Source organism: Anopheles bellator, chromosome 2 (genome assembly GCF_943735745.2).
Source record: "Anopheles bellator chromosome 2, idAnoBellAS_SP24_06.2, whole genome shotgun sequence".
Taxonomy (NCBI): Eukaryota; Metazoa; Arthropoda; class Insecta; order Diptera; family Culicidae; genus Anopheles; species Anopheles bellator.
This window is the reverse complement of record NC_071286.1, coordinates 33748588-33760876: the sequence shown is the minus strand read 5'-3', so window position 1 is coordinate 33760876 and position 12289 is coordinate 33748588. Positions and strand designations below refer to the sequence as shown.

At 43.7% G+C, this 12289-nt stretch overlaps 3 protein-coding genes across 43 annotated transcripts in view; 2 read left to right on the top strand and 1 right to left on the bottom strand.

Moving 5' to 3' along the window:
* Positions 1-2608: 2608 nt before the first annotated feature.
* LOC131212568 (anosmin-1) lies at positions 2609-8441 on the top strand. Its single transcript, XM_058206482.1, has 5 exons — positions 2609-3641; positions 5189-5347; positions 5480-6035; positions 6233-6450; positions 6524-8441. Exons 2-5 carry the CDS (start codon positions 5189-5191, stop codon positions 7175-7177), a joined length of 1587 nt encoding a protein of 528 aa, XP_058062465.1. The 5' UTR covers positions 2609-3641; the 3' UTR covers positions 7178-8441.
* Positions 8113-9386, bottom strand: LOC131212569 (valacyclovir hydrolase). Its single transcript, XM_058206483.1, has 3 exons — positions 8776-9386; positions 8461-8716; positions 8113-8394 (listed from the first exon to the last, which is right to left on the bottom strand). Exons 1-3 carry the CDS (start codon positions 9305-9307, stop codon positions 8280-8282), a joined length of 903 nt encoding a protein of 300 aa, XP_058062466.1. The 5' UTR covers positions 9308-9386; the 3' UTR covers positions 8113-8279.
* A 578-nt stretch (positions 9387-9964) lies between these two features.
* Positions 9965-12289, top strand: part of LOC131208752 (modifier of mdg4-like) — a 42218-nt gene continuing 39893 nt past the window's right edge. For all 41 annotated transcript variants that reach the window (XR_009156837.1, XR_009156838.1, XR_009156839.1 and 38 more), the window contains exons 1-4: positions 9965-10076; positions 10641-10891; positions 11116-11258; positions 11341-12064. Coding sequence is in view for 38 of the 41 variants with exons in the window: in XM_058201597.1 (XP_058057580.1) it covers positions 10678-10891; positions 11116-11258; positions 11341-12064 (1081 nt within the window). In the remaining 3 variants the exon portion in view is untranslated. The remainder of the gene's footprint in view (positions 10077-10640; positions 10892-11115; positions 11259-11340; positions 12065-12289) is intronic.

Genomic DNA, 12289 nt, shown 5'->3' with positions numbered 1-12289 from the left:
AAAGCCTTATCGTCGGACGCTAGTTGGCATCGACGCCTGGGGTGACCACGTTTTCAGATGATGCAGATACGAAAACAAACCAAACAAAAACAGCCGCGTCCTAGTTTGGCAGGAATCTCCCTCGCCTCCATTTATCCTTTGCTCCGTATTCGTTCTAACATTTTCTGTGACCGAACCACCATAAAGCACTAGTGAAAGAAGGTTCATATTTGTCATTGCCGCAAAACCGCAACAGAAACTGCAATCTCACATACCAATCATATCCATTTCATTGCACAAATCGCACCATCATCATCAATATCACGGTCATCGGTTCTGGTATCATGAATGCCAGCAAAACATAAACTGAAGTGGAATCCATAAGTTGTCGAGGACTGGTCGAGGACCGCATCTCTCGGTGCTCGGCGCTTTCGCTGCGGCCAATAACGTTCACCAAAGGTACTCGGTAATTTATGCTCATTCATTTCGGAATCGTTTAATTTCCTTATGCACACAAATAAACCATTCCGGTGACCCGGTTCCTTACCTAGAGGCATATGCGCAGGTCAAACGGCCAGCACCAACTTCTCTGCCCAGATGTACAGAAATCGGAAGGATTTTGATTGAAAAGCAATTTCGTTTGACGATTGACCGGACCGGTAGCTAGGTAGGCCAAGTATCGGTAGTTCATCTCCCTGGTGAGTTGAAATAAATGCGTGCAAGTGAACCCGAACCGCAGTTGTTAATATCTGTACCTTTTAACGGCACATGTTCAGATGTTGTGATCTAACCGACAAATTCGCCACAGATTACTGTGAAACTTTTATTCTATTTTGCGTCAATTCAATTGGTTGTAATATAATGCTTTATTGTTTATTCTTAGTTAATTTATTTTCAATAAAAAAAATCCTTCCCCGAAGGACGACTGTACTACCACTGTATTTATCGAAAACCGTCTGCCCAAGCGAGAAAGTCCAAAAACAATAATTGCATAGTGGATGCAAACTACTTTGTTGATTTTCTGTCAATTGCACGGTGATTTCGTTTGGCCATGGACCGGCCATGTTTGAGCATTCCCGCGTGATGAAGCTGTCAATGACCAACAAATCGAAAGCTAATACGGTGCCGTCAAAGGGGCGGACTTCGTAACTAAGCGAATACGGACTTGGACTTCGCTTCACTTGCAAGCCAGTTGCCGGCCACTGCCTAGTTTTGTAGCACCTAAGCCACACGAAAGCTGCCGCCAGACGAGGAGCGGTGGACAGGGACAGTTAAGGTGACCGACGGCGGAAGGGCCTCTTGCCCGTAGCGCCAGGAACCAACCCGCGTCTATTGCAGCTACTTGATTTGATCTCAGTGCTGACGAACGAGCAAGATGCAGTGACAAGACGTGTCGGGTCAGAAACGTGTTTGATTTATACGACTTGACGTAACGCCTTATAACCGCAAAGTAACGTCTCACGGACTCAGAGGTGTTTGCTTTTTCTTATTCCTGCCACGATGGCCCCGGCCCCCGGCATGGGTTAAAGAGAGTCATTGTGCCGCAATGAATGTGTGCTGAATTTTCCACTTGTTAAACATGGCAACCCCATATTAATATGATTTCTTTATTGAAACTGTAACAAGGTTGCTGTACAATGCAGATCTTTGAAGCCTCAGTTTGTCCCTCCGGTCAACGACTATTCACCGGCCATGGAATCGATTAAGCAGCATGCCACCCTATTCCTCGACAAATTGCAATTGAGCTTGCCCGCAGGTCGTTGGTGCGCTAGAATTGGTAGTTCTCGTCGTAGGTCTAATCCATTTTAAAAAAACGGCTTCGGCGCGGCGCGATAACACATCAGCTTCTTGCGAATAATGCCAAACAAAGTGTTAAAGCGTGGAAGTTGATAAGTGAAGTAGAAGTTGTAAAGTCTTCTTGGACTGTATGTTCCGTTGGTTAATGGCAATCGAACGAGGCAGCCTTTCATCGACGTAATCTATCGTATATATGGCGAAGGCAAGGATAAAGATTAAGATTTATGCTTTCTTGTTTAAAGGAAGTTGTTTTTGTTTTCAAACAGAACCGCACTCTCGTTAAACTTTGCTTCAGAGTCGAGAATGCCGGGGCCACCTAGAGGCATATTAAATTTAGAGCAAAATTCCACGAAGCTGCTGAACGATACACGAGATCTCACAAACCTCCTTTCCGGTTCTAAGCCTAGTCTCCCGGTTGCACTCTCGCTCCGGACGTGGGCGACGCTCCTGACGAGTGCGGGACGCGTTGACATATTATCCGCGCCGCCAGAGCCAGACACCACGCCACGCCGGGAGATCGCCAGCGTAGCGAAATGTGCTGCACATAAACCACACACCACACGCATGTTTGCGTAAACGATCGAGCCGTCGCCCTCGTTTCGTGTAGAGGCCGTCACAGGACACCCCGGTGCCAGGCGCAGAGAGGAGCGAACCCGTGTTCTCGCGTTTTCTTCCGAACACTGCGTTTGAGTGCAGTTGAGTGCAGCGGCGCACCAAAGCTCGGCGTTCGAAGGAAAAGGCTTCATTCCGCAATCGGCACGGCTGTCGGTCGGTTGTGCGGTGTGCGCTCGCGGTCCCGTCGTGGTGCAGTTCGGTGCAGTGGAATCTGTGGAGATCCGCGTTTACCCCTTCCTTTCTGGTCGACGCCTCTGCATCCTGGCTCGGTCGGCGGCGTGCGTGTTGAACCGTGTGTTTCCCGGTGGGGTGTACTGCGTGACCGAGCGGCTCGCTAGCAGGCGGCTGGGGACACCGCGCCATCGAGTGATGAGTAATTAGGTTCCAGTTGCGATGCAGATAACGATCGAACGAACCTCTCAGCGGCGTGCCGAGAGACTGCTTCCATCCATGTGCTTATGCTGCTTCTCTACGGGATCCTGCTGTTGGTGGTGGGCAGTTGAAACCGGCGCCTTGCCAGGAGCTACTCTGCACACAGTGTCCGCGCTATCCAGAGAGTCCATCGACGCGTGATCTTAGCATAAAAGTGTGAACATGATTCAGTGAAACCAAAGTCCAAAGCCACCATCATCGCTACGTTATATACAATGCTCTGCCAGTATGCACTTCACACTAGTGCATGAAAAAAAAAACCAAAACCATCGCAAATGCACATGCATCCTTAGCCGAAGTGTACAGTGATTTGAAGTATTGTTTGTGTTCGATTAATTAGAGGTTGCGTTAGGGGTTGCCCCTACGCCGTGAGCTGCGGATGCACCCACAAAAGTGGTTATCGGTCACCGCACACTGAACTGATTTGTGATTGTGATGATTGTGATGCGTCCCTGTGCACATGTGCAATAATTGAACGCAGGTGACGATCGAAAGAATGTAAATTATTTTAAGTGTAAGTTTTGCCACATAACGCCTCAGTGTTTAAAAGAGATAAATGTTGTCAATACCGAAATCGTCCTCGGTCGGAAGTACAATTGTGAAGATTGGAAGTTGATCGGCACCGCAAACTTGCAACAACGTTCATCTTTATTGCTGCTGCTGAACGTGGTCTTAAGGCCAATCCGATGCCAACAGGGCACACTTCAGGACGAAAGAAAGCTGCTCTTCATCCTTCGATAGTCGTTACTTAACGCAGCATTACTACCGTTGAATCGTAACGGAGCGCGCTTGGGACTGTCGTTCTTTAGTAGGTCAAGGTAAGTGATGGCTTTCTTTTCATTTGACCTTCTAGAACTCGAATTTTTTGTTGTTTGTATTGTACAACACTTAAAAGCTTAAGCATTCGGAAAAGTTTTAAAAACAAAACGCAACACTTGAAAAGTATAGTGAACAGTTACAGAGGTTTATTTGCTCTTATTCTTCAGGTGCAGCTCCTTCAGTTTTAAGAACCGATAGAATTAGTACTGACAACTTTGTTAAAATCAAATGTGACAAAAACGATATCAAGCGCCTTATCGTCAGCAGCGATGCAGTACGCGTTGGTTTCAACGTATGTCGCAATTGCTTGCAGTGTATTTAATCAATTTCGCACAGAACTGGTATTTTGCCTGTGCCAGTGCATCGGTTGCAAAAATTTCAACCACGCGCAACCCTGTTTAACACTGGTACGCGTTTCAATGCCTTCAGTTTTAGCCTCTCGCTTGTTTATTTTTATAATCCTGTGAACCTCGTCATGCACATAACACACGAGAGCCCCAACCCGGAAGAAAATATTGGAGTCGGAGCCACGATAAGCGAAGGCACAATTCCGTTTGAAGAACTTATTTAAAGCGGCAGACGGTTAGTCATTGACGGATAATGGAAAACCCGGTGGCTATTAAATTTAACCTTTCTACCGTTTCGGATTCGCCTTACGCTTGACATTTACCGTTGTGCTGGAGTTGGATGGTTTATTTTTAAATTTCAACGAGTTTTCCTCGGCCATGGTGTTTTGGTTTATTCAAAGCAGTACATTTGTTGTTTTTGCATCATTTCGAACGAATTGGTTTTTCCATCATTACTCGTTACCTTCCAATTCCAACATTATGCTGATTTTGAAAAATAAAGCAACTCCCTTAACAGCAAACCGAAAGCAACATTTGTAACATCGATGAAAAAATACGTTTGTAAGTTCGTTATACAAGAGGAGTTTACAACCGCTAAAAAACTGCAATAAGGGTAACATGTAAACCTCACGAACCTGAGCTAACCAGAAAATATTACTGTATGATGACACAATGTAAAGTACATGCTTGCAATATTGATAAAGTATTTTTCATATTTACGCTCAGCTCAGCTAATTCTGTCAAGCGAAGAGGCTCCAACATAGGCTGTCAGTCATAAGTGACCATGGGCTCTACTCGAAAATAATCATCTTAAACGAAATTGTTTGATATGTAAAAGCCATTGTATAGCACACATAATACTCACATAATAGGTCGTTTTTTCCCTCTTCTTATCTCTGCCCTACAGCGGAATGGATTAGAAATTTCTGACCAAATTCTATCTACATGTTTTTTTTACCTATTTTATGCTTACTTACGTAAAAAGCTCCTACCGGCGAAAACAAAGCGTACTAGAATTTCCAACAGAATCAAAGTTACAAAAACAAAAGCTGGATAAAAATTCGCATTAGAGCTGCCTTGCGATTTGCCGGCAAAACTATACAAACTATACACATAACGTTACAAAAACTGTTGAATTCTTAATTGTTAGTGTTCTTTATCCTTTATTTGTTTTATTGCTTCTTTTCTTATCATTACAGATGAGCCGAAGTAAGATCTATCTGCTAAAACTAGCAATATTTCAACATTGTTTTGTATACATAACACTCGCCGTGCTGGCAGCAAGTTTGACCAGCACAAATGAAACCGACTACCTACTGATCGCACGATGTCGATCAAATTGTACTTACGACAAACAGGTACAGGATCAAACTTCATTTGGATGAAACATAAATCACAAGCAACATAAATGATAAAACATCACAAATGAGATGTACTAATCACATTTACTAACGTTTACTTACGCCTGTATATGTTCTTTTATGATCTAGTGCCACAACAAGTGTTTGCGTAACTATTTGGAGAATTCGGCTTACAAAAAGTATGGCGACTGCCCTCCAAACCCTCCAAGCACTCTGGATACTCTATGTCTTAACACGTGCGATGGGTTAGACTATAAGTGTCCTGGAGTGGAGAAGTGTTGCGCGCATTCCTGTGGGCAAAGCTGTCAAACCCCACACGATTTGGATAAGGTCAAAGGGTTGCCACCAATACCCGTACACGTGCTGCTGCTGGAAAAGGGAAAAAACTATCGTGCCGCCCAAATCAGTTGGGACATGAAGATGGAGGAAGAAAATAGTCCCACATACTACGTCGTCGAATCGAGATTCCACATCGGTACGTCATACGCAGAGCATAAAATGGAAAACGACTGGCAACTTCACAGACCTGGCAGCTTCATCCAGGAAACCCTAGGAAACCTGAAACGCTACATCGGTGATCTCAAACTCAAGCCAGGCCGCTGGTATCAGGTGCGCGTCGCAGCTGTCAATGCCATGGGAACCCGTGGATACTCGTTACATTCAAGGCATTTCCAGCTTAGTAAAAGTATGCAGCAACATTTTTTAGAGTTCTTAAAATTTCGTCACCCATCATAAATTACCGATGTTGTCAAACTAGTCTATGCAGCGAGTTTTTGGTTAAGGTGTATTATATAATTCGGATTCCTGCAACACACCTCAATCGATGTTGTTGAGCATGACTACGAGATTCTACTAACATTTTTTTATTCCATACATTTAAAGAACCCAACCCCCCTCAAGCTCCAAAAAATTTTATAATCGGGCCGCTTATATTGAACGAAAACCGCACGTACAACTGCCACGTGTCCTGGAGCCTCTCGCGGTCTGATCTGCCGGTGGAGAAGTATAAGCTGAGCTGGAGCGTTTATCTGAACGCTACAGACAACCGATCCAGAACAGACAATTCGTCGCTTTTCAAAGAAACGGCTACCATATCCGCGGTAAGTGTCAGTAACGAATGAAAGTAGTTAAACATTGACTGACAAATTATGGGGAATATGTCCATTTCATCAGCCGGCTCGATACTATGACATTCAAGGATTGTTGCCCAACCGTTACTACTATTTGCAAATACAAGCCATCAGCGTTTATGGAAAACGTCGTCTTAAGTCACCCGCTAGCACGCAACTTATGAACACTACCACACCTTCCGACGGGGACTTGGATAACTTGCTAATGGGCGACGCTGGCTACAAGCGACCAAAGCCTTCACACAGTCTCAAGGACGGCACATTAATGGCACCAATCACTGGCGGTTCCAGAAACCTTGCGACAGGTTCAACGATACGGTATCAGTTCGCAGTACGCAAATCGGGCCTTGCAGTACGCTTAACGTGGTCTGAAAAAGGTTATGGCCGCTATCGAGTACACATATGCCGCGGGAATCGAGAATGTCTAACAACCCGAAGTGCCATTGCCGGCAGTCGCAGTAATTTGCGATCCATCAACAATCAATGGCACGATGCTGTGCTGCGCCGTAACTCTTATGAATTCAGCAGACTCGACTACAATACACACTACACTGTGGGCGTTCGAATAGGACACCGGCGAGGCCCCGGTTACGACATTGTACGCACGTTTGCCACACCGAAATGTGAGCGGTTTCAAGGGCAAGATTCGACCAATGTGAAACCAAACATTCAGTCGATGGAATGCAACATGTCTTAATAAGAACGAGCTGTTTGTAGAAAGCTTCAGTTGTGGTTAATTATGCTTTATGAAGCTAATGAAAAAAGGAAAGACTTTTTCTACAGCTAATGCGAAACGAGAGTGAAAGGAGTAAAGCTAAAGAGACAAGAAAGAAATAGAGCAGAAGTTATAGTTGCATGCTAATGTTACATCTAAAGTTTCTCAGATGTTCTAATCGTGTAATGTTTCCGTATTGCCACGCGATTTTTCGTAGAACAATTTGAACCGAAATGGTTAAACGAGATATTCATAGTTACAAATATTTAAATCTGGTTGTGTATTACTTGACCCGAGTCAAACTGAGCCGAATTTATAAAACAGAAATACTTGCCTCGTGCGTTCCATCGATAAAATAAACGCCGAACGCGGAACGGTCACATTTCAAATCCCCTCCCAAGAGACAAATGAAATATTTCGCACCGTTTGAGTCGACCGCACATTTATAATTAAACTTTCTATCAATAGAGGGCACTTTTCACACGAATTGAAATTCAGGTACAGTATGTGACAAAAGTTTGTATGACTTTAAAAAAGTAGTTCCACAACTTTCAAAGAATCTAAGAAAATGAAAGAAGGTGAAACTTTAAAAATTTGTTTGTCCTAAATATTCCACGTAGCACAACATGCCAAGATAGAAAGAAACGTGGTTGAAAAATATTAGGAACTTGCCAGGAACTCACGTATTTCCATTTCCAACAGTGGTATGTTCTTTAGTGATTGTAAATTACTTGTTGACGGAGTTTTCGTTAGATAAAAGCGCGAGAGCTCGCCTCAAATTTTAACCTCGATCGTTTTCGAGCTAGCAGTGTAGTTCTACTGGAAGTTCAATTTGCGGTAGAAAGTGAACGAATGATGACGATCGTGGGCCGTAGAACCGTATGATTAAGAAAGAACCGGGGTAGATAAACTATGGGTTGACCAGTAGAAATCAGTGGCGAGTTTTATTTTCCAACAATTAATAATTATATAATATTTGTCTTAGACAATTTAACAAGATTCACACATTCTATCCACTACGATAGAATATCTAACAATGATATTCTGTGTAGGATTGTGAAAACACTCTTCGCTAGGTGAGTATTTAACGACGTAAGTTGTCTATGCAATTTCGTTTTAAAAATGCTGCTACTATTTTGTTAAATTCGTCCGCATAGCGAAGATGTATATTATGCTTTCCATCGGGAAACACGTGCAAGCTGTGTAATGGAATCGAATGTTGGAATAAACTAAAATAAAAATGATCCCTGTTACGTTCTACTTACTCGGAATTTTTAATATTGTTCAACAGATACGGTACATGAATGGGATCAATCATGGGATCGTTTGCTCCGTGCATGACGAGCGTTGAAGCTTTAATGTGTTTTAGTTTGGCACTGCAAATGTCCCCATCTCGTTCCTTATATATGCGCAGCAAACCGTCGACCCAGGCTGACCACAGCTTAGGAAAGTAATCTACGCCATATAATTTCTCCATCGGTTCTCGCATTCTCGCTGACCATTTGCGCACATCTCGAATATCTTTTAAACAACCACAAAACGTGTATTGGAAAGCCATGTCGATGAACAATTCTACCTACCTTCATAGATTTTGGTTTCCGTTTCCGAGATGTACGAGTTGGAGCCCCATATAACAAGCTTTTCCACTTGCTCCGGATGGTTGGCCGTTAGCAGTAACCCCGTTATGCCCCCATCACTCCATCCCAGAATGCTGTATCGCTCGAAACCTAGTTTCTGCATTAGTTCGTGAGCAGCCGCTGCATCGCGATCGAAAAAGTCGACGCCAAACACTTTTTCCGGTGGCCGTGACTTCCCGTATCCCGGCGGATCCCAGGCAACGATTTTGTGTTGCGGTAATAGCTTTGGCAATTTCTCTATCTGTGGTTTGAAGTCGGTTAAAGCCGTTCCAAGCGCTCCAGGCAGCAGAATTAGTCCCTTGCCTTGGCCAACTTCAATAAAGTGGATGTTCTGGATGCCTATTCGTAAATGACGCTCTGTCGGAACAGCAATGCACATTGCACGAGACAGACTTTTCATCGCTAACGACGGTGACCAGAGAAGCGAAGGCAGCGTCAGGCTATGTGGCGCCATTATCTTGGCTAAGGCTCGCATTTTCAATTCTCCCGGTAACAAGCGGCACGTTAAAAATGGAACGGTTCAACTGGAATAACAATAACAATGATGTAAAGATGGTGGGAAATAAATGTTCTAAATGCAAAAGCAAAAAATGAAAAAAATAATCCACCGTCGCCATTTTGCCATCACAGCTTTCGGGCGAAAAGCCGTTGTCAAATTAAAGTTGAGCCGTTGTGTGAAACGATTGTAACATTTTTCTTTCAATAGTAATTGCTTTCATAGAAAGTAATGTGAACAAATTTTTAGAAACACGAAAAAACAATAACAAACGCATCAGCTATTCCATTATTTTTTACTCACTTCACTCGCTTCACTTAGCTTATTATTTTTCAAGGCTTGGGTATACATGATCAAATGCAAAAATGTTTTCTGCTTCAAGCCATGAACGATAATAATCAATAAAATAATATGCAATGAAATAAAAGTCCTTGATGTATTCCCACTGGACGACGACGCCAAGCCGTCATGGAAAAAAAATTTCCGTTAGGTTTTAACGAAAAATTGTTTCGTTTCGCCCAAAATGCGATGCAACGGTGTGCGTGTAGCCGCGCCAGGCGAAAAGCTGCGTGCAAGCCACGCCAGGCGAAAAACTCTCGCGGCGTCGGTTGCTTGGGCGAGCTCTCATTCGTAGCTCTTAAATCGTAGCGTGTGGATGTGCGGATTCCGTGCCGCTCTCGTTTAAATAGTTTTATTCTCTGAATCTGGTGTTAAATATCAAATTAACCAAGTGAAATAATCGCACAAGGTAAGTAAAATGTGCAACAAATGCATTTTGGTTCGAGTTGAGCTCGAAAACCGTAATAAACAACGCGTAAAAGGCAAACCCCAAACTGTAGCGCTAGCGCTACGCCACCCGTTGGCAGCGTCGCCATTACTTTTTCACCACGGTCGAAAAATCGATGTCGAGAAAATGGCGGCGCGTCAGAGTGTGCTCGATTTCTTGCAGATGTTAAGGGTACGGTAATTTTTGTTGATAATTTTTAGATTTTCGAGTTCTTTCGACCGAATCGAATAGATTGTTGATCGATTGTTGTGAGTTGAAGGTGTTTTAATGATATTTTGGCGCCATAATTGCGAAGTTCTTCGGATATGAGTTTGGGTTTCTAGAATTTTCTCTAATGACGCCGTTAGAGGTTATGGAAGCGAACAGTCTGCTTGCGTCATCTGCTAAGACTTTCGAATAAATAATACCAAGGAAATTTCCGGAATTAGTTAAACTCCAAGGATTTCGAAAATCTTTCTTAGCACCTGTAATTGCATAAAGAATATGAATTTAACATTTTTTTGAAATTATATTTTGCGCCCCCAGCCAGGCTATAGCCACCAGGAACGCAGCGTCGTCCAAGATGGCGGACGATGAACAATTCTCACTTTGTTGGAATAATTTCAACACTAACCTATCTGCCGGATTTCATGAATCGCTCGTGCAAGGCGATCTAGTTGACGTCACATTAGCCGCCGAAGGACAGTTGGTGAAAGCCCATCGCCTAATTTTATCAGTATGTTCTCCATACTTTCGAAAAATGTTTACACAAATGCCTGTAAACCAACATGCGTTCAGTAAGTATATTATTTCAATTTTGAGCATTTTTCGCTTTCTCATCCAGAATATTTTATCGTGTGTCGATTGTATCTTTATCGTGTGTCGATGGCACAACAAAGAATAGCTCGATTTTTATCTTCGATAAAACGGTAAAATATTCAAGAGATTGTGATTTTTATTGCTCAGATGCTTGTATTTTACTACACCAAAGTAATGCTATCATGTGTTTTTCTGCGTGCAGTTTTTTTGAAAGACGTGAGTCATTCCGCCCTGAAAGATCTCATACAGTTTATGTATTGTGGAGAGGTAAATGTCAAGCAGGACGCTTTGCCTGCATTTATCAGTACAGCTGAAGCCTTGCAAATCAAGGGCCTGACAGAAACGGTAAGTTTTAGAAATAAGGTGTGAATGGCTGGTTGGTATGAACAGACTAGCTTATTTGGTTTGTTTCTTGTTCACAAAACAGGGAGATAGCGCACCTCCGCCACAACCGTCTCCTGCCAAAGAAAATATACCTACAACCCCAGCACCAGTTAGCATTTCCACCAATACTGGGTCTCCGCGGGGAAAAGTACAACGCAGCCGGGTGCAGTCGTACAAACTCGAATCCGAAGAGAGTGGTGATGACAAAATAGTACAAATTCAGTCCTCCACCTCCCACCATTCTGCCACTGGTTCCCAACAAGCCCAACAGATACAGCAGGTACACGTGGCTAGTGGACAGAAGCGAATTCTTGGCCAGCGTATTCTTGCGCCCAGCATGACAAATAAACGGGCGAAGCTATCTGTGAGCGGCAATGACATGTTGGATCCCTCGGAAGCAACTACGCAAATCCAGACTGTACAAATCGTTAAACAATTGCCATCACAGACCACCGAACCCGAATATGTTGAAATGGCCTTGGAACCGATAAGCACGAAAGCCGAGCCAGATTATTCCGAAGAACATACCGAAATCGAAACGGTAGAAGCAGAAACGGAACAGGATCAATCGCTGGCCGAGCATGACCAATCAGCAGACCAGGAGCAAGGCGATGACGAAGGAACCTATGTTGAGGATGAAGCATACGGAGATATGTCCAAGTACGAAGAATCTTACTTCACCGAGGGCGAAGAAGGGAAGGCAGGCGTATCCGGGTTTGCAGAACCATACACATCGGACGGAACTGGAAACGAACAAGCAGCACAAGGTAGGATTTTCACCCTTTTTAACTAATAGACGGGAAATCAGTGGCGTTGGTAAACAACTTCTCATTGGCATAACTTAATGCCGGCCAAATTTATTTGATCTTTGCTCCCTTTGTCTATGATTTATATGATATATATTTTCATGTAATGTATAGCGTAGCATAACATGACACAAACAACATGTAAGGGGGGGGGGGGGGGGGGGGGGGGGGGGGGGGGGGGGGGGG